This window comes from Xyrauchen texanus, chromosome 6 (assembly GCF_025860055.1).
Source record: "Xyrauchen texanus isolate HMW12.3.18 chromosome 6, RBS_HiC_50CHRs, whole genome shotgun sequence".
NCBI lineage: Eukaryota > Metazoa > Chordata > Actinopteri > Cypriniformes > Catostomidae > Xyrauchen > Xyrauchen texanus.
The window spans coordinates 25754217-25777365 of record NC_068281.1 but is presented as its reverse complement, the minus strand read 5'-3'; the positions used below and the strand labels follow the sequence as shown (position 1 = coordinate 25777365).

The window sequence follows — 23149 nt, the reverse complement described above, 5'->3', positions numbered from 1 at the left end:
ATTTGTAAAACATCAAGGCATCTGATGAAATGTTAATATTGGCTAGTCAAATTGCTATTAAATAAAGAGAGGCAATGAATCTTTCTAAATTACTCCCTGATCAGTTGAGGCGACATGTTTGAAAATGATTAGACATCTATGCTGATCTATAGTCTAATTATGGGACTGTCATCGTACACAATGAAAATCCCCAAGAGTGTAGTGAACATGCCAATGATCATGGCAGAAAGGTCTGGAATGGCTGTTTACTGTCACAGTCACAAGCTGACAGTAGATTCCGTCCAGCACGGGGAACTCTCTCCCTTGACCATTGACGTGGTTCTTCGTGGAGTATGGTGCAGTCCGAAAAGTTTGCAAGCTGCCATCCTGTACTTCTTGGACATGATGTTGTATAGAACGGGGTTGATTGCTGCACTTAGGTAAAAGAGTACAAAGGAGATGAGATTGCAGTACTGGCTGATAACAGACATGAGTGGAGAGCCCATCTCTGTAGATTTGGAGATCAGGTAGCGTCCAACGTGAAAGGGAAGCCAGCAGAGCACAAAGGCAAACACCACCACAGCTATTAGAGAGAGGAGAAAACAATTATTAAACAGAGGGAAATGGCTTTTTCACCCTTATATCCTAGCAACTTTTGCAGCACCCTGTTGCACCGCAACAGTGAAACAGGGAAGCTTTCTAAGCTTAACTTCACTTTACACCAGAGGTGGGGAACTTAAGGCCCACGAGACCATTTTACTTGGCCCGCAAGGCCATTTGAGGAAAAAATTTGATTCAATTAACTATAAAAAAACAAATAAACAAAAAAAAAAATGTAAATAATGGGGGGGGCCTTTTCAGATCAGCGAGTCTTGACTCTGACTACCACCCTTGGAGTTGCGAGTTCGAATCCAGGATGTGCTGAGTGACTACAGCCAGGTTTCCCAAGCAACCAAATTGGCCCGCTTGCTAGGGAGGGTAGAGTCACATGGGGTAACCTCTGCGCGGTTCTCGCTCTCAATGGGGCGTGTTGTAAATTGTGCATGGATTGCAGAGATTAGTGAACCATGTGATAAGATGTGCGGAATGACGGTCCCAGAAGCTGAGGCAACTGAGACTTGTCCTCCACCACCCGGATTGAGGTGAGTAGAGGACCTACTAAGTAGTCAAATTGGGCATTCTAGATAAAAAAATTAATAGATTCAAATAATGATTAAAAATAATTTTAAATAATAGCAATGCAAAATATTGTATAATAGACAGACCTTTTAGTGTTTTTCTTGGTGCGTGAGCACATAACGGAATGTGTACATTAATTTAAACTCACAATCAGAAATTGCAGGCAATTGTATGGCCCGCGGATAATTACATAAATACTTGAATGGCCCTAATGGGAAAAATATTCCCCACCCCTGCTCTACACAAAACTGAGGTGTGTGTGTGTGTGTGTGTGTGTGTTTTCATTGAAATATTCTTAAAGGGATAGTTCAATTAAAAATACAAATTCTGTCATCATTTACTCACTTGCATGTTAGTCTGAACACAGAAGAATATTTAATGCAAAATGTGAGCCTCAGTCACCATTCACTTTCATTGCATCCTTTTTTTATCTCTCCATACAATAAACATTAATGTGATTAAGGCTAAAATGATACCTAATATCTCCTTTTGTGTATCACATAAGAAAGTGATAAAGATTTGGAACAACATGGGGTGATTAAATGATGGCAGAGTTTCATTTTTCAGTGAACTACACTGCACCATTAACTAAATTAGCATGTATTATTCATGAAGAATACTTTCCTTGTCCAAACCCTTTCATGCACATATATCACATTAAGAAACAATACTATTCTACACTGTAACAAGAGAAAATGTGTGGTTGCTAACTTTAGGAGCTTTTTCGTCATGAATTTGGTTACTTTACTTGGTGTGGTGTTGTCAGGTTGTATCAGTAAGATTAAACAATATTTTCACTGTATAATACTAGTTAATTTAGATGTTTGCCACATTAAGCACATTTTGGGTTACCTGGAAAAACATTTTACAGAGTATGCTGTGATGTATTGCGATTTTGTTCCAAGTGCTTCTCGTGCGTAATGGGTGCGCTTGTGCGTAAAGTGCGCAAATGACTTAATAGCGGTGATGACACTTACCAAGCATTTTCACTGTTTGTCTGTTGTTTTTATCTCGACTCGAAATGTTTTCTCCAATCGCCTCCCTTTTTCTCTTCCAGAGCTTTCGCCCGATTAGACTATACAAAACAGTTAAGCAGAACACAGGCAAAAAGAAAAAAACACTGGAAACCCAAACCATGATGGTCAAGAGCCCAGACCTAATGGCATATTCCGTCGCTTTGCATTCGTTAGTATCCCAAGAGTTTTTTCCGTTTTCATGCTCAACACCGACGAGAACAAATACAGGTCCTGCGCTAAAGAAGGATACTATCCAGAGGACCAAAATGACCCCTCGCACGCGACCCTTGGTTACGACTACTTTAGCCCTCAGAGGGAAACATATAGCAAAGTATCTCTCCACACTGAGAGCAGTGATGTTGAGAACGGTCGAGTATGTGCAGCACTCGCTGACAAACTGAAAGAGTTTACAAAGTATGTTGCCGAAATTCCAAGGTCGGTACCTCCAGATTCTGTACAAGTCCAGGGGCATGCAGAAAAATATGAGCAAATCCGAAAAGGCCATGCTGGAAAGGTAGAGGTTGGTGGTGGTTCGCATGTCCTTGTATTTTGTCACCACCAAAATGGTCATCAGGTTCCCCGTAACACCTGCAAAGAAGAAAAGGACGCAGGTGATGGTGACCCCGACCAGGACTGGAATGGGAAATATGTTGACTGGGGGCTCGATTCCCCAGTAAGTCGCGTTCTCATCCCAACTACAGTTGAAAGAACAGTTCGACCGGTTCACCCAGGAATACATACTGAGAGATCATGGACCATCTAAATTCTCCTCTGTGAGAGAGCTCGAGGAGGACAGTCTCCCCACCGACTCCCCATCGTACCGAACATTTAGACATATACAGTGTAAGATATATAACCTATCCTCTAACTAATGTCAACTAAGTTTTATTGTCCTCCTTGCCATCCACTCTACATTTAAAAATGGATCCAACTGACTGACTGGAAACCTGGAGCATTTCAGGATGGCAATCCAACTTCTAATGCTGCCAGTTATCTGTCCACTCTGGACAGGAAATCGTTAGTCTTGAAGCTATTTAAGGCATCTTTGGTGTAGGAAGAGGGATAAGTGTTCAAGGTGAGAGTCGGAGAGATGAAATCGCCTCGCTGCAGAGGAGGAGAACGTGTGTACCGCGCGCTACCTATCAGTCGACAACTACTGGTGTCATTTCATCAGCAATTCATCATCTCATTATTGATGGAGTGGGCGCAGGACACAACAAGCGAGCTTTGTTATTGGTCAACAAATATACACCCACGTATTTAAATCACGTATTAAAACCACGTAAGGTAAAATCTGTAAACCGAGCGTAATGAGGACGCATACCTGTTGAACACTGCCATCTTGTGGTGGTAATAGGATAGAACACAGAGTATGAAGTTAATATTAGTTCTAAACAGTCATGCGCCTCGCAAGATTTTACTTCATTTACATATAGTTACAAATAGTTCACCCAGAAAAGAAAATGCTCTCGTCATTTCTCACCCTTATGCCATCCCAGATGTGTATGGCTTTCTTTCTTCTACAGAACACAAATTATGATTTTTAGAAGAATATTTCAGCTCTGTTGGTCCTTACAATGCAAGTGAATAGTGACCAGACCTATGAAACAATGGCGTGGCCAGAAACGAGGCTCTGGGTGTGCCAAGGGGAAAACTGAAGTGAAGTGACATGTACCATTGACAGCCATTGCATTTTTACATTTTTAGCTTTAAATGCATCTTTAGTCATATGTTACGTTTTAATGACTTAACAAATAATGCCACTTTTAGCAATGGATTAGGTAGGCATGTTCATGTGTCTAAATATTAAATGTAAAATATAGTGATGAAATCTGAAATTCAGTCATGATTTGATTTTATTATTTTGAAACGATTCATAACTGTTTACACAAATATAAATAGAGAGACAATTTGCACTATTCAGGAATATAAATATATATATATATATATATATATATATATATATATATATATATATATATATATATATATATATATATATATATATATATATATATATATATATATATATATCCTGAATAGTGCAAATTATATTTATATTTGTGTAAACAGTTATGAATCGTTAAGAATATAAGATATATTTTCGTGATACATTGTGTTAAACAAAATAATGCACATAAGATTCAAAATCTTTACTGAAAATTATTTGCATTTGAGTAGGTAAAGGGTGCTTTGGTTTATGTGTTACTGCAAATATAAACAGAAAAGTAATTCTGATGTTACATGAATTATTGAGCCAATATGAATAAAGGATAACATGTCTGACTTGCAAAGGCATAGATTTTTCTTTAACACTGATGCATGAAACATTTACATGTTACCACTGATCATGGTATAAATATTGGGTGGGTTGTACTTGTTTTAATTGTTTGTTACCTCCCCCCACATAATCTCTACTTTCACATTCTGTAAGTGAAAATCTCCCATTTCACTTACAGAATGTGAAAGTAAAGATTCATAGTAAAAAATAACTTAAATATTTATTGGTTTATCACCCATACTGATAAAATTTGTAAAAAAATAAAATAAATTAAAATAAAACACCATAAGAGTATCATAAAAGTGTCCCAAATGAATCGTGCTTTATATTCCAAGTCTTCTTCCAAGTCATATGATAACGTTGTGTGAGGAACACACCTAAATTGAAGCCATTATTCACTGAGCTTCACCTCAGTGAGTTAAACATTGCAACTGGATAATTGAACTGGAGAACCGGATCAGACTGATTCTGAAATTAATCATTTAGACCAATTTGGTGAACTGGATCAACCGATTCAAAGTTCCAAAAATACCTTAAAAGAGTTTTGTTCAAGAAGAGGAAGAGGTCTCTTTAAAGGTGTAGAGTACATCTAGGGCTTGGAAAAATATGCACAAATCGTTTGAACCACATTTATTGTTTGTTTGTTTGTCTTTGTCATTTTAGAATTTGAACACCTCCTGACCTCATACACTTTAATTATGTGGAAAAGAGTGTCCCAGGATATTTGTAAAAAAAAGTCATACAGGGAAGGAATGAACATGAGTGTGAGTACATTATGACAATTTTCATTTTTGGGTATCGCTTTAATGAATATAGATGTTGAATACGTAATAAAAGGTTCTTAAAGTTTTCTTTAAAAATGAAAATGGTAGTAAATGCAGGTAATTTCTTCATTTGGGACAGGGTTGACCTTTTGTTTGGCTTCAGGGCAAGGTGAATTTGAGCAATAACTACGATTGAACAGAAGGCAGAGAAACATTATTATCAAGTTCATATAGTTTATAGATGAAAATCGCCTCTTTTAGCAAGCTTTATAAACATGAACGCGATTTCTATTTATGTTGACAAGTGAAAATGGACTAATTCAAAGCAGAAATGCATCTCTTGCAAATGAGATAGTAATGTTGACTGAATTTTGAGGGAGTGGTGAACTAAAGCAGAGATTATTAACATGTTTTATGGCTGGACAAGACCATTGAGCTGCTGATATTTGCTTCTGTAAAATGGAGCTTGCCATCAGTTAACTAACCTGAGCCTGCATCCTCCAGCTAAAAAGAAAACATTAAGGGTTGGCTAGATATTCAACAGAGAAGTAATGTATTATCTTTCTTTGTTTCTTTCTTTGTTTCTTTCTTTGTTTCTTTCTTTGTTTCTTTCTTTCTTTCTTTCTTTCTTTCTTTCTTTCTTTCTTTCTTTCTTTCTTTCTCAGTGTTTTCCATTCAGCATCTCCTCTCCTCTTCTCTCTTGTATTTAAGATATATTGTCATTATTGTTACAGTTTACGCATTAGAAAAGTTTGTGTAAATTGTCATTTGTTGTCAGATTTTACTAGTGTTTTACCACTTGCTGTAACCTTATGTTGCTGTTATATTTCTTTAGAAAGGGATATTTTATTGCCCTCTGGTCAAAGTCTGCATTGTAAATGTTGCTGCCCCAATCCCAGCCTATTACAACAGCTGCATGACATTTGTTGTGTCAGAGCTGTTAGAATGCAAATATGACTGAAGTATCTACAGTATATAGCCCAGTATATTTTGAAATAATGATAGCAGCAGATACAATAAAGCAGTCATCACTGTCTATCATTGTCTTAAATAATGGATTAGTGATGTATTAAACCCATAGTAGATTTCTTTTACAGCACATTGCAGTAATGCATGCTTTCTTCAGCTTGAGAGAACAGTCATCAGCCTCTGAGCATTATGTTGCTTTGCAGGATGTACAGGCAGTGTTTCTTTTGCGCCAAACTTCTCTGTCTGCTCATATGAATGTATTAAATGAAACAAATCAAAGTAATCTCTTCATTAATTAAAATTGTTTAATCAAAACCAAAACATCAAATCAATTTTTTAATGTAACTGTATTCTAAATCCTTATGATTTAAATTGTAACTGTAGTGGAATACAGTTACTTACATTTTTTATTTTAAATACGTATTCCCGTTACATGTATTCCATTACTCGCTAAAACTGAGTTCTTCAGATCTTTTTAAATCAGCAGCGGTGATAGCAAAACTAATCATGGTCAGAGTGCTTTTATATAGCTGGCAATTTCACAGAATTTTATGTATGTACACACATGTTTTGCATCCAATAATACATTTACGGTAAAATACTGGCAGCTGTTTTTGACAGAAATTCACAGCAAAATACTGTGACTATTTTTCAGGCATTACAGCATGTAGTATTATACAGTTCACTACCATATACTGTATATCATAAAATTATTTAATGTTAAAGGAATAGTTCACCCAAAAATGAAAATTCTTTCATCATTTACCCACCCTCATGCCGTCCTAGATTTTGATGACTTTCTTTCTTCTGCAGAACAGAAATTATGATATGTAGAAGAATATCTAAGCTCTGTAGGTGCAATGCAAGTGAATGGGTGCCAAAATTTTGAAACGCACATAAATCAGCATATAAATAATCCACTAGACTCCAGTGGTTAAATCAATATCTTCAGAAGTGATATGATAGGTGTGGGTGAGAAACAGATAAATATTTAAGTCCTTTATTACTATAATTTTCCACCTTTGAACAGCCACAACTAGTAGGTGGCTGACAGTAGAATGTAGATTTTCAATAAAAAATGGACTTGATATTGATCTGTTTCTCACCCATACCTTCAGAAGAAATTGATTAACCACTAGAGTTGAATGGATTACTTTTATGTTTCCTTTATGTCCCTTTTGGACTTTCAAAGTTATGGTCACCATTAAATTGCATTTTGAGGACCAACACAACTGAAATAATTGTTTAGAAATCATAATTTTGTGTTCTGCAGTTGAAAAAAGCCATACATATCTGGGATGAAATGACGGTGAGTAAATGATGAGAGAATGTTCATTTATGGGTGAACTATCCCTTTAATTAAAAATGTTATAAAAAAAATTATGAAATGTGATGTACCACTCGGGAACTTCTGGAAATACCCAAGTATTTATCACTAGTTTACCATAAAAGTACATGTATTGCTAAGTTAAATGTAATATAAATTTGTTAAACATAATACAAAATGTTACCATTAACTATAAGGTAAAATCAAACTTAATTAAAAAAAAATATCGTAACGTAAACTGTATATGATAAGGTAACTAATTAATCGTTTTTTTTTTTACTGGTACTGTAGTTACCTTATCACATTTTTACATTCTTTTCTGTAAAAATTACAGACATATTTTACGGTGTGGAATTAAGTTTTAAAGGAACAGAGAAATAGTTTTTCCTATACAGTCCACTTGAGGGCAAGAGTGCTATACAGTGCAGTAAAGTGTTTGCTTTTTATTCAGAGTTACTGTATGTTTAATTTTAATTTTCCCTTCTAATATTGCACTACTCTGAATAATGTCATAGCATGCCAATCTTAATTAGCACAGTTTCGGTCTAAGTCCTTGCTCTAGTCTTTTTCTATTTTTGACAGTGTCCTAAACACCTGCTTTGACAACACATGTCTGAAGGATGTTTATTTGTTAATTTAATTGACAAAAAATCTGTCAAAAATTAACCAAACAGCTCACATGTGCTAAAAAGGTTATTGTTTTAAAAAGTGCCACTAGGTTTATGCCTGTAGGATTTTTGTCCCCTTCCATTATATCACTGTGGTAATGGCCAGATGGTTATCTTATGAAACTAGTTATCATGGAAAGCCATTAAGCTTTGTCACTTTTTCTATTAATCTCTTACATTGCACCATCTTTTTCTCTGTCTTTCTGCCACTCTCCCTCCTGCTTTTGAGAGTTTGCTGTTCACCTGACATTTGTTTGTGTGTGAAAGAGAGATGTTTGCTTGCAGCTGTGATAAATGGCAATGCCTGCCATTTGAGCAAAGGTATGGCTGCACTGTCAATCCCTGTCGTGGTAATTATTACAGACTCCATAGACCAGAGGTCTTGCGTCAGACAAGGCGGAAAATTGAAAATACAAATGATTTATTGTCCTCAGAAGTCTATTTTCTCAACTGTCTTTGTTGTTGGCCACCAAGTGTCAGATATGCAAGGATGTGCTTTAGCATGGCATCTTTGCTCTTGTTCCTCATTGATTAATCCATTTAGACACACTGGAGTGGATCTCTACATCACCATGGAAAATGGATGGATTCTGGAGTGGAAGGGCTCCAGGAAAATGCCTGCAGTTTGTTTGATGAGCTGAACAAACTGTCTGAGGGTAAACTTATGGTTCTGGCTGCATAGCAGCTTGGTTTGACATTATGACCTCAAAGTCTTAGTTGAGATGATGCTTGTCATTTTAGCCAATTGCAGCTAAAGCAGTCTCAGGTCTCTTATATGAGTACAAATGAGCAATATTCCACACAGCTGTCAATAAAGCATACCCTGTGTACTGTAAATAAATAAATCAATAAAACCTTTTTAAAAAACACATTGGTACAGACCAAAAGGATATTTTTGTATTGCTCAGAGGTTGCTTTTTTATAGCTCAGAGATTAAATGAACTTCTCATTATAGTTCATTCATGTATCAACTTCAAATTAATTTGGAGAAATAAAAGTAGACACAGTTGAGACAATTGTTGACATATTGTAAAGTAAGAATACACTGCAATACTTGTCTTATTTTCAGATAAAATTATCTAATCACGCTTAAAACAAGAAAAAAATACATGTTAAATAAAATATGTAAAAAAAAAATATGTTTAATAAAAATGTGTTAATATTCATATAATAAAAAAAAATGTTAAGTCTTGTTTTCGGAGAGCTATAAAATAATGTGGAATATATAACAGCTCATATAATTTGATCTTGGAAGAATTTGATGAGACATTTTTGAGTTCACATTGAAACTTTGACTTTTGGTTGCAGAAAGCTGTCTTAACTTTTGATTTGATATCTTGGCAACTTAAAAGTTGAGATCGTTGAGATTTCTTCTCAAACTCTGAAGGAGATAACTCATAGGATCACTGGGGTGTTTTTCTCAGAAAAAAAATCTAAGCAAAAAACTGATAAGGAAAAGGCTCCATTTAATCTTATCTATGTCTTATCTTGTCAATGTGAAACAACTTAAACACTACAGAGATCTCATTTGTGATTTTTCTTTCCCATGGGGACATCTGAGACCAGCCTCTGAGACCAGTGCATAAAACAACATTTTGTCATGTAGTGCACTTGATTGGCTGAGTGATTATGACTGACACTCCAGTACCCTGTAGAGGCCCCTCCCCTTCAAGCACATTGGTTTTTGACTGATCTATCCACTACTCTCCTGTTCAGTCTGTAACAGAAAGGGTTGTGTTGTTTTATTTTAACAGTGTCTCCTAAATCTTTCATTGTTTTGGAAGTCAACAGCGGATTTATCATGTGGGAATCACATCTGCCGGGGCAGGTCAGTGAAGCTTGTGTTGTTACTTGCTCTGCTCCCAACTTTTGTGTCTCTGCTTACAGAGTTAAAGTGCGTTAAGTCTCGGAAGTTTCTAGCTCACGGAGAGACAGAACCAGTTTTAACTCTGTGTTGTGTGTTTAAATGAGTATGTGAATGAATGGTGCCGTCATTTCTTGGCTCCTGTCCTGTCTCACCCCAGTGTGAGAAGCGTTTGTATCCGTGGTGGAATATGTGACCAGTGCACAAGAGAGGAAGTCAAGTTGACTTTTCTCAGATTCCCAAATCCCTCTCTTGTTGTTGCAGCTGTGTGCATAGGCTGGAATACACTTTGTTTTCCATTTGAACCCTCTGATGAATTAGTTATTAAATCACAGGAGACAATAGCTTAATGTTTGTTTTTGTAGCAGGTTGAAATAATTGTTATGTAATCAACATTATGAACCAAATGCTGTCAATTAAGCTTGACTTGTATTGAACCTGGAACATTCCTTTAACCTTATATATGCTATAAATGCCACTTTTAACCAATCAGGGTCTGAGGTTGCATCCAAGCATGTAGCCTCCATCCTAATAGCTCATTGTAGTTTATATTGACACGACAGTATGACAACATAAAATCAACATGGCTGACTAAAGTTGTAAAGCAACCATTTAATTTTGGAATATTTACCATTACCCTATTGTAATGGGTAGATTGGGAAAGATTATATCCTGGTTTTGAATTTAAAACTGCATGTGTTCGAAAGACACTAAATGGAAGTGAATGGGGCCCATCCATAAACATTAAAATACACACTGTTTCAAAAGTATAACTACAACATGTGTTGTCATGATTATAGTGTGATAAAATGAGGGATTTACCAGCGTTACAACATTTATCAGATTGCAGGGTTTTTATACAAGATTATCAAAATTTTTATATTTTGTATAACTTCACACATATGTGTTTTTAAGTGATTTTATCACACGTGTCGCATTACTTTTGAAACAGTATTAAATTCAATGTTTATGGACTGGCCCCATTCACTTCCAATATACAGTAAGTTCCTTATAATTTTTTTTTTCTTTTTCTTTCTTCTTTTTTTTTTAAATAATGAGGGACGAGTGGAAATGATTTTTTGTGGTAATCGACATTGTGCTACAAATGCTGTTGATTTTTTGTGGTAATCGACATTGTGCTACAAATGCTGTTGATTTTTTGTGGTAATCGACATTGTGCTACAAATGCTGTTGATTTTTTGTGGTAATCGACATTGTGCTACAAATGCTGTTGATTTTTTGTGGTAATCGACATTGTGCTACAAATGCTGTTGATTTTTTGTGGTAATCGACATTCTGCTACAAATGCTGTTGATTTTTTGTGGTAATCGACATTGTGCTACAAATGCTGTTGATTTTTTGTGGTAATCGACATTGTGCTACAAATGCTGTTGATTTTTTGTGGTAATCGACATTGTGCTACAAATGCTGTTGATTGAGCTTAACTTGTATTGAACTTGGAACATTCTTTTAACTGGCACGGCCTCTTGAATTCACTCAAGTCTCACTTTTGAATGCTTAGTTTAAACTAATTGTTAGAAACAATAATGCAATTCACTCATTATTATGGCACTTTGGGTAATTGTGGTTACCTTGGTTTGTGGCTGTTTTAAATAGTTATCCATATTGTCTGCTTATCTTTTACACTTTTTCTGTGTCATTCATTAATCAGTACACATGAGACTTTCACCCTGAATTGCTTGGAAATTCATGCTTATAGGAAGGTGCATGATAGAACAATTGTAATGCTGTTTGGTATGTAAGCTGTCCTGTTATAAATTGCCTTCAAGTACAAAGTGTAGTTGCTCTGAAACAGACTTCATGAAGTAAAACTGTATGTCTTACATCTCTTGAGAATCTTTTGCTACCATAAAGAGGTATTTATAGTGTTTAGCAGGGGTAACTCTCTCAGCCATCATGCTGCCCTCAACAAAATCTCTTTTTTTTAATACTTTGAAACTTACATTGAGACCCCCCTGATAATTCCCAGATATGTGCTTGAATGGAATATTTTTGCCATCTGTTTTTACCATAGAATCTATGATGCCATGGTGACTCAGTGTAAGTTAGTGTCAGTTTTGCAGTGTTTTCTTTCATGCTGTCTAACAGTGGAACTGCATTTTCCCACAGTTCCTAGTCACATGTGTACCCCAACACAAATGGGTGATTCCAGTGTCTGTAGCAACATTTCTCATATAGCGCTAACCTAAGTGGTTGCATAATATACATTGATCTCCTCCCAAAGGCCCTGAGCCATCTCCATGACAATCACAATGGGCAGGAACTTGTTGGCAGGAAGCAACGGGTGATATCCCATCCAAAATATGCAAAAGAAAAGAAGATTCTCACTCAAAACAACCTTGAACTGAACACGCTCAAAACAGTGGAGATGACTGTGTACTATAAGAGGAATACCCCAACACTGTCCCCCCTCACCATTCTAAACACCACTGTGGCAGCAGTGCAGTCATTCAGGTTCCTGGGCTCTACCATCTCACAGGACCTGAAGTGGGAGACCCAAATTGACTCCATTGCGAAAAGGTTGTACTTCCTTCAACAGTTGAGGAAGTTCAACCTGCCACTGGGGCTGCTGATATAGTTCTACTCAGCAGTAATTGAGTCTGTCCTCTGCACTTCAATAACTGTCTGGTTTGGTTCAGCTACGAAATCGGACATCAGAAGACTACAAAGGACAGTTCGGACTGCTGAGAGGATTATTGGTTACCCCCTACCGTCCCTTCAGAGTGAGGAAAAAGGCTGGAAAAATCACTCTGGATCCCACTCACCCTGCCCACTACCTTTTTTTTAACAGTTGCCTTCTGGACGGCACTACAGAGCACCGAGCATCAGAGCCATCAGGCACAGGAATAGTTTTTCCCTCAGGCTATTGGTCTCATGAACAGTTAAAATTGCCCCATTGAGCAATAATTAATATGCAATACACAGCTTAGTCTTTTTATATAATCCAACACATCCAACCTCTTCTGCTATTACATTCCCTTGCACTGTATGTAACCAATATTCATTTAGATTTAGATTCTCATTTAGTGTGTGTGCTGTGTGTGTGTGTGTGTGTGTGTGTGTGTGTGTGTGTATGTGTATGTATGTATGTATGTATGTATGTATGTGTATATATTGTTGTGTTTGTAACATTGTTATGCTATGTCAATTCAAGTTCATGTTTATTTTTCACGTTTGTAGTTAGGGTTTTTTGGATCGCACTTTTGTTAAATAAATTTAACTTAGGTTCTTCACTCCATCATCTGCATTGTCATTGCCAACGCCTGCATCGTTACAGTGCTAAATATGTTTTTTTTTTTTTTTTGTAGCACTATATCAGCCTATATATTGGCCACCCTGGTCTCTGAATATCGGCATGGGCCATTAAAAAACCTGGTCGACTACTAGTGAATGATTTGTCTAAGAGAGTTCAGGGTTATTGTACTTTATGGCTGCTTTGAAATAGAGAATGTTTCATAGTTTTGTTTAGCTTTTTAAATGGTCACTTCAAGGGAGTTATTCTTTGTTGAGATAAATTAATAGTCAGGATACCTTTAGCAGTGCATTTTTTTTTTTTTTTTTTTACACAAACAAAAGAGCACTAGCTTTACTTTTCACTAGAGTTCTAGTGAAATCACACTTATCCTTCATCAAACTGTAAATTTATACACCCTCACTCAGGAATGCTCTTTCTGGTCTTGTAGGGGTTGGGTTAAAAGTGACCTTACAGTAATCATAAAAAAAAAATGCTATTATTGTACTGGTGGATTACACACTCGATTTATTGGCTCTCTCTGGCATGTGCAGACATTTAAAACTGACTCTAATTTTCATTGCACAGGTGGAAGATCCACATGAGATACCACAATTCTAAATGCTCACCCACACACACACACACACACACACACAAGTCCTTCCATTATTTGCCCTTTAGAACAAACAACATTAACCCTAACCACCAGACCTTCAATATTTACAATAAATATGGCCTACATAGACATTGAATTAAATAAATATTCTGAGTTAAATATAAGTTCTGTCGACAGCATCAGTGGCACGCTGTTGATTACCACAGAAAGTAATTTCAACTCATATCTCATACTCTTACCCAAGTGCTTCCAAATGCTCTCACAATGGAAGTCTCTGGAGCAATAGACTGTAGTAATTTTCTGTCATAATTAACAGCATGCCTGTAATTACAGATTTAACCCTAAAGTGAATGACCAGATAGATGCTGTTTCTCTATAGTAGCAAGACATTTTGGATTACAAAGCACTTTTTTTTGTGAATAGATTAAAGGATTTGGTTACTAGTTTATGTTTTTGTATATTGTGTGAGGATTGAGGAGAAGAAATAGCTTTAATAGGATTCACTGAAGGAATCAAGCTTGTCTCATACATTGAAAGATACTCGATATAAATGACTGCAAACTGACTTTTACGTGCCATTATCTATGTTTTGCTGCATTTTCCAGGTAAAATGAACACTGGAGGCGCTACAACAACTGTACGTTTTATTAATTGTTATTCAAATCACGAATACAATGGCTGATTATGACTTTATAAAAACTATGTTTGATATCAAAACACTTTTACTTTAACAATTTGGTATTACATATACTATATATTTAAACTTTTGTATTACAGACATATACACACTTTTTTCTATATCATTAGCTTGCTTGGTAGCACCTGTTAGAGTGATAGACTTTGGATAGACCATCACGGTTCAAATCCAGTCAAAGGTGCACAAAAGTGAAAGTGGCATAGAAGTGACACAAAATAACATGGTTGCTTCTTTAATTGTATGGGTTTTTTGCATTTTAAAACACTATCGTTAGGCTTAGGGGCTGGTTAAGGAGGAGGATGTCTATTTAGTTATACTCTCATTTATCTTTTCGGACACTAATGGTTAGGTTTAGGGTAAAGTTTTAGGTTATGGGTAGGGCTGGGCAGTTTTTCCCGATTAATTCGAATTTGTGTTTTCACAATTTTTTAATCGAGAAATCGAGATTTTGCAAAAAATGTTGCAAATGCTATAGTTACGTTGTAAATCCACCAATGGGTGAATGAGGTATAGGAAAAACAATTAATTGTGCCATGGGTGCCTGCAGGCAGGGTTGGGTGGGTTTCTTTTTAAAAGTATTCCACTTCAGATTACTGAATACATGCCATAAAATGTTCTTTTTAATTTATTCTGTTGAACACTCAAGTTCAGTATCGTATTCTAAATACTTTGGATTTCTTCTTCAGCACTGGTAGATTTTTTTTCACTTGTTTTGACAATAAAAACTCTCCCAGTACAGTAAGAACAAATACACATGTTAAAAATACATTCTCTGATAAACCTAAATATCTTATGCAGTGAACATTTTAGATATTTTTGCAGGAAAACAATACAAAAATGATAATCAAGAATATTATTTTTGCCCTAATATCAAAGGTCTTACTAGAAAAAAAAATTATTATGATCCTATGTGAATTTTGTTGATAAAAAAAATATGATCGTGCCTGGTAACATATCCTGGGTCGATTGCATGTAAAATGGATAGAAATAGCATTTTAGCTAAGTGTAAAGCTGACAATTTACACAAGGTTTATTTCTATTTCTTCTGCTCCAAACTTACTTCAAACGTACTTCTCTGTCTGCTCTGTATGAATGTAACAGATCATAAGAAAGTGTTTCACCGCTGTTCAAATGCACTTTATCAGATCATTTATATGTATAAATGTTTTCCATCTGAAAGGACTAAATATTAAATGAAACAAATGACAATAAAATGCAAAGTAATTTCTTCAGTAATCAAAATACTATTTAAATGTAACTGAATTCTAAATACCAATTATTTAAATTGTAACTGTAGTGGAATACAGTTACTTATATTTTAAATACATAATCCCATTACATGTATTTCATTACTCCTCAACCCTGCTGCAGGATTTAATCTGAGGGTATGCTCAGAAATCTGCCTAGAAGTCTGCAGGAACCTTAAAATTAAACCTGAGCCAGAGACCGTGTGGACCGACCATGCCTGGCCCAAACAATACTGTCAGATTTTAAGCCTGAAATCGCTTACTATCTTAATTTCTTCTCCTAGTATCTTCTCCTTTAGCTGTGTTCTATAAGCATAGAGGCAACATTCATAGCAGTACTAAAACTGTAAACATACACAGTTTTAACAATGCACAGCAGCCCCGTTGTACACTAGAGCAGAATGGAAAAATGCAGTGCCTTACCATTTATTTACTGAAACTTCACCTGGTGCACAACAATCTGGAATAATATGAAACAATGCAACAGTCCCCTCTATGCAGGCTACAGCTGCTGGCACCACTGCATAGCGTTTGTCTTGCTGCCGCTCCCGATATGATCAGCTGCACGTGTGTGGCATGCTCCAAATGAACTTGACAGGTTAACAACATTATCAATTTCTTTAGACCAGGCTGAAAGGAATGGTTCACCTAAAAATTCTGTCATTATTTACTCTTTTTACTCTTTATTTTTATATATTTTTTTAATTACTTATTTACCCTCATGTTGTACCAAATCTTATGTATTTCATTATTCTGTAGCAAACAAAAAGTGAGTTTGTGAAGACAAATCTGACCTCTCTTTACATAATGAAGGTGAATGAGTTATGGGGTTTCAATCTCCAAAATGACAACAAAAAAAAGCACCAAAAAAAATTATCATAAAAGTGGTCCATACTGTACAACCGGTGTGCTACATTGTAATACTTGCAATTCATACGTTGTAATTGAAGCCAAATGATAGTGATTGTGTAGGAAACAGACATTTAGTCATTATTCACTGATAATCTTGCTGTCAAGTGGGCTGAAAACCAATGTGACTGGTTTTACTGAGTTGGTGAATGAATAATTCCAACCGGTTTTGTAAACTGGATTAATTGATTCATTGAAAAGATCTGACTCAAATAAGTGATTCTTTCACAAATCAGACAAAGCTATAAACTCATAAATGTGCCAAGGAGATCTGGGGTGGATGAGTTTTAATAACTTAAATTCTGATCTGTTCTTCAAATAAAGCTACTATTTGACTTCAGAAATTTGAAATATAGTACACAAGTCAAATGGACCATTATTATTATTATTCATATTAATAATAATAATATATATAAAAAATGTTTGTGATCATTTTATTTAGCTTTTTAGTCATTTGAGCTTTACAGCCCAAGTCCTCACACACTTTCTTTTTATATATACACTCACCTAAAGGATTATTAGGAACACCATACTAATACTGTGTTTGACCCCCTTTCGCCTTCAGAACTGCCTTAATTCTACGTGGCATTGATTCAACAAGGTGCTGAAAGCATTCTTTAGAAATGTTGGCCCATATTGATAGGATAGCATCTTGCAGTTGATGGAGATTTGTGGGATGCACATCCAGGGCACGAAGCTCCCGTTCCACCACATCCCAAAGATGCTCTATTGGGTTGAGATCTGGTGACTGTGGGGGCCATTTTAGTACAGTGAACTCATTGTCATGTTCAAGAAACCAATTTGAAATTATTCGAGCTTTGTGACATGGTGCATTATCCTGCTGGAAGTATCAGAGGATGGGTAGATGGTGGCCATAAAGGGATGGACATGGTCAGAAACAATGCTCAGGTAGGCTGTGGCATTTAAACGATGCCCAATTGGCACTAAGGGGCCTAAAGTGTACCAAGAAAACATCCCCCACACCATTACACCACCACCACCACCAGCCTGCACAGTGGTAACAAGGCATGATGGATCCATGTTCTCATTCTGTTTACGCCAAATTCTGACTCTACCATCTGAATGTCTCAACAGAAATCGAGGCTCATCAGACCAGGCAACATTTTTCCAGTCTTCAACTGTCCAATTTTGGTGAGCTCTTGCAAATTGTAGCCTCTTTTTCCTATTTGTAGTGGAGATGAGTGGTACCCGGTGGGGTCTTCTGCTGTTGTAGCCCATCCGCCTCAAGGTTGTGTGTGTTGTGGCTTCACAAATGCTTTGCTGCATACCTCGGTTGTAACGAGTGGTTATTTCAGGCAAAGTTGCTCTTCTATCAGCTTGAATCAGTCGGCCTATTCTCCTCTGACCTCTAACATCAACAAGGCATTTTCAGCCCACAGGACTGCCGCATACTGGATGTTTTTCCTTTTCACACCATTCTTTGTAAACCCTAGAAATGGTTGTGCGTGAAAATCCCAGTAACTGAGCAGATTGTGAAATACTCAGACCGGCCCGTCTGGCACCAACAACCATGCCACGCTCAAAATTGCTTAAATCACCTTTCTTTCCCATTCTGACATTCAGTTTGGAGTTCAGGAGATTGTCTTGACCAGGACCACACCCCTAAATGCATTGAAGCAACTGCCATGTGATTGGTTGATTAGATAATTGCATTAATGAGAAATTGAACAGGTGTTCCTAATAATCCTTTAGGTGAGTGTGTGTGTATATATATATATATATATATATATATATATATATATATATAACTCATTTTTTGAGTAAAGGGACAGTTTAGCTAAATAATTTACACATACAGTGTGTATATATATGTATATATATATGTGTGTGTGTGTGTGTGTGTAAATGTTTTAGCTAAACTGTCCCTTTACTGTAGGAGAACTTGGTAGGTTCACGGAGTTAGAAAAAACTCCCAAAGGGAGCCAGACAGGAAAAAATTATGTCATATTTAAAGTTTCCAAAGAGCCACTCCTAACTGTTACGCTTGTCTTCTTACGTAGGGTGTAAGGTTCAGTAGTTTTAGCTACCTCCTTTTTAACACATTATTTCTCTTTCACAAATTTTAAATTATGCAATCAGACTGAATAGACCAGCGAGTGTCTGCAGCCCACCACCTCCAACCAAATGAGAGGAGAAAATGTTCCATTATGTTTAATAGATGGGTTGTGGTGTAGTTACAGAGAGAAAAGTGCACTTGGCAGCAAAATTACTGCAGTCTCAAAGACAGAAGTATAGTTTGCCTTTATGAGAGAAACAGAAAGAGCAGCCCTGTGTCAAAGAAAACAAACGTTGACTGTATATTGACTAAAAGGCCTGAAAAATAGTATTAGCTGTTACATTTAGCTTTATGATACTCATGTCTATGTTGTAAATTGTGTAAATAACAAGTGGTGACTCAACAGCTCGGCCTCAGCATTTCTATGGAATCCCTCTCTCTCACACACATTCATGCTGTCTCTTTTTATAACTGGTTCCTCTTTATTGTTTCCTCCACATATCACAATCTGTAATCCTTAATTAGATATAGAAGCCAGATTATTGATTATTAGAGGTCGACTGATAGTGGATTTTGCCTATAATATAACTATTATGCTTTGGATCGATTCCTTTTTCACACACAGATAATCAGAAATGTTTCTCGCTGATTATCAATCTATATCTGCATTTCTTCTGGCGTAAATAGGGCTACTCGTTATACAATAGTTTTTGTCTCTTCACACATATTTCTTAAATTTCAAGTGTGATCAGACTTAAAAGGGGTCGCACACTGGACACGTCTAGCAGAGGACAGTTATTTTCTATGTAGGTGCTCACACCACCACAGCTGCTTGTCATCTGTCGCAGTGCCCAGCTACGACTCGGCAGGCTGCTCAAAATTCTGCAACGCCATGGAGAACAACTCGCTTAGTTTTCCATTCAATTCAGCGCCAGTCATTATTGCAGAACATAGATTATTTATAGGCATCACTGGATTATATATTGTGTATATACTAGGGGTTTAACAGTTCAAATTTCTCAATGTTCGGTTTGTCACGGTTTTAGGGTCAACGTTTCAGTACGGTTCAGTATTTGCTTTGTTCAGAAAAAAATATTACTTCAAAATCCAAAGAATTCTCCATTTGGTAATCACCTCAACAAGTTTGCCCTTAAAAATCGTGGATTTACAACAGTTACCATAGTTTAATCATGATATTTGTAGTAAAAACCATAGTAACCACAAAATCAACATGGTTGCTGTCATGTTACAATATATAGTAAAATCATGATTTCTATATGAAAACTGCAGTATTACTGTTATAAAACCGTGGTTAATTGTATCAAAACCATGATTTCTGCTCAGATGGTTACTTCTGGTTCATGGTTACTACAATATTACCATAGAAAAACCATGGTTAATTTTCATCCGGGTCCTTAACAATAAAAAATCTAAGAATCAACATTTAAAATGAATACATGGGCATGGACTGCTCCATGCATCAACATAAAGTGCATTAAACATTATATATTTAACATTCAGAATCTGTACATCATTATAAAAGGAATAACTGTGCTATAAAAATGTTTACAAGAAGGGATGTTGTGATAATGTGGTTCTGATAGTTTAATCATGTGGAAATCCCACATATGGCAATGAACACCCCAAGTGCTTTAGTTATTGTTTCATGTCTGTCTGAATTAGCACTGAGTGCTTGCTTAAAAATGGAAGGGAGTGTGTGCAGTTTCGGCTCATCTGCGGGTGAGATCAGTGTAAATGATGAATCATTTATAGATGTATTACTATAACAGTATTTTAATGCCATTAATCAAAGTGCATTATTGACGCTCACATGCGCGATAGATAACAGCCTTGCGAGGAAACAGGAAGAACTCAGGAATTCTGAAAGAATTTGGTGCATAAAGTTGGATGTTTTATAGCTTAATTTGGTAATATTCACCAGATTAAGTATATTTCATATGTGTTTATATTTCACCAAATTAGGTTTTGTATGATTATTCACAAGATATGAAGTTGGAGACACAGTAAATGTGCTAATGGGGCACCTTTCCTTATAGTCACATTTCTATTTGCATTTCCTCGCTTTATTTTAAAACACTTGATTTATCCGAATCAAAATAACAAAATATGCATTGAAGTGATAAAATTATGGATAAAAAATTGCCAATGATGAAAGAGATAGAATACAGCAAATCCCCACAGAAAACTGATATATCGGTCTGCCTCTAGTGATTTATTGAGGAATTCATTTACAGCTGGGTCAGCTTCTGATGTCACTTAAATTTCACATCTCTGAATTCGTATTCAACCTCTTGATCATGCCAATAACTCACTTAAGAATAAAGGCTGGTTGAAACCTTTTGGATTTCTTATGTTTGTCAATGGCTTGATCTGATTTGAAAGCAATATGAAAATGTAAATGTAATTTCTGTACTGTTTTGAGGTTTTCTTGGTTCTGTTCTCAAAACACATTGCAGATACAACAGGATGTGGCCTCCATTTTATTTGCTGTTTTTGTGAGAGAATGACATTATGAGCTGATCCTGTGTATATTATTAGATTAATGTACACTGAAAGGAAAGTACTGTGCTCCACAGGAAAATACATTGAGCCCTAAACTTTGACCTTTGACTGAAAGAGGAAATGTTTTAAATTGAAATGAGCAAGTCCAAGATGTATATAATGACATTCAAACATCAAACAAAATCCTGGAATGCAAAAAAGCTTTAAATTATTTAACATTTGCTTAAGCAATAACAATCTCTCTGTAACATGCTGGAGTGTTGTTTAGTAAAACGGACTTAAGGGGTTGAGTTTAAGGCTACATTACATTATTTTACTTGCATCAATCTATCAAGGACACTACAAACATGACTCAAACGTTAATTTCTAAAAATGAACATGAATGAGACATATGAGTGACTTTACCAAACCAATCAAAGCTAATTAGAATTCACTCAACAAAAACTTTTTTTTTGACAATACATGTGTGTATTTGTGTAGGCAATGCTGGCCTTTCAGGCTGAGGAGTGCTGAGTACGCTTGACAGACTGAGCCCACTAGAAGTATACTCAATCTTATGAAAGCAGACATGAGTGACACTGTGGAGAACCTCGACACCAGGGAGCTGGGCTTCTCAGATGCTGAGGATGAGTCTGAAGAGGTGGACTTCAATGAGTTCAACTGCTCAGGTAAGTGTTTTTTCTCATTTCAAGACCTAAAACATCCATTTATTGTGGAAACAACAGTATATTCTCATCTGGTGGGTTGTGATTCAAAAACGGGTTGCATACAATGGAAATAACAATTATAAATACCGGTACAACTACCGATAATCTTATAAACAGGCATAGTTAAATAAGAAAATGCTTCCCATGTTTGTTGTTGATAGCCAATCGCACTCTCTGTATTTTGGCACAAATTGATCTGGTATCATGGCTAATATCAATATTTGGCCCAGTGTTTGTTCTATGTGTTAGAGTCCCACAGAACATTTTCACATCTGTCTGTGCTGTTTTAAAAAAAATAAAATAAAATTCTACATTAACATGCACTAGACGCATCTTGAACCATAGCGCCACATCTTGCTTTTTATTCTAGTGCAGGAACACTGAATTTTAAAGGAATAGTTCACCCAAAAATGAAAATTATCTATGTCTTTCTTCAGCAGAACAGAAATTAAGAGAAAAACGTTGAAGATCTGCCGGTTCTTATAAGTAAATAGGCGCCATTAGGCTGCTGGCTATTTGACGGTCCAAAAGGCATATTTAGGCAGCATAAAATTAATCCACACGACTCCAGACAGTCAGTTAATGTCTTCTCAAGCAAATCGATTTGTTGGTGTAAGAAACAAATAAATTATGAAAACTTTATTAACACGACAGCAGCCGACGCATCAGTGAAGTAAGCGCTATGGCTTGGTCATGTGAGAATTCGGAAGCACACGCTTTGTATACAACAGAGGAAAGAACATCACGCAAGAGTTAGTTAATTTCAAACAGCATCCCAGCGTTGGCCAAAAGGAACAATTTAAAGTGAAAAACTTTATAATTATCAATTTGTTTCTTACACAAACCATAGATTTGCATTAGAAGACATTAATTGTTCTACCATTCCCTTAATGAAATCTGCTGGTGGTGAAATATTTGCTGTTAAAGGAAATAATGCTTTTAAAGAATTGTATCTTTATCTTTATAGTTCCACATCTTCATCTACTGATGAAGATATTAGGAACTTTGTGAAACCATTAGAACTCCCTAAACTGACTATTGAGCAAAAAAAAAAATCTCTTTATTCTGATATAACCTTTGAGGAGCTTGACAAGGTAATTAAGGCCTTGCCTAAAGGCAAGGCTCTGGGGCCA

At 36.1% G+C, this 23149-nt stretch overlaps 2 protein-coding genes across 2 annotated transcripts in view; one reads left to right on the top strand and one right to left on the bottom strand.

Annotated features, from left to right (window-relative positions):
* Positions 1-257: 257 nt before the first annotated feature.
* Positions 258-2913, bottom strand: LOC127644765 (growth hormone secretagogue receptor type 1-like). The gene is made up of 2 exons (XM_052128137.1): positions 2136-2913; positions 258-562 (listed from the first exon to the last, which is right to left on the bottom strand). The coding sequence occupies exons 1-2, from the start codon at positions 2911-2913 to the stop codon at positions 258-260; spliced, it is 1083 nt and encodes a 360-aa protein (XP_051984097.1).
* A 6965-nt stretch (positions 2914-9878) lies between these two features.
* Positions 9879-23149, top strand: part of LOC127644759 (phospholipase D1-like) — a 43245-nt gene continuing 29974 nt past the window's right edge. The window contains exons 1-2 of the mRNA XM_052128127.1: positions 9879-10011; positions 21790-21977. Of these exons, the coding sequence (XP_051984087.1) occupies positions 21866-21977 (112 nt within the window). The 5' untranslated portion in view covers positions 9879-10011; positions 21790-21865. The remainder of the gene's footprint in view (positions 10012-21789; positions 21978-23149) is intronic.

What these genes read in the sequence shown, in the direction of transcription:
- LOC127644765 (XM_052128137.1), bottom strand. Translation starts at nt 2,913, where the DNA reads ATGTATTCCTGGGTGAACCGGTCGAACTGTTCTTTCAACTGTAGTTGG. An exon ending in ACAAACAGTGAAAATGCTTG is followed by an intron (nt 563 to 2,135) that starts GTAAGTGTCATC and finishes TCTCTCTAATAG; the next exon opens with CTGTGGTGGTGTTTGCCTTT.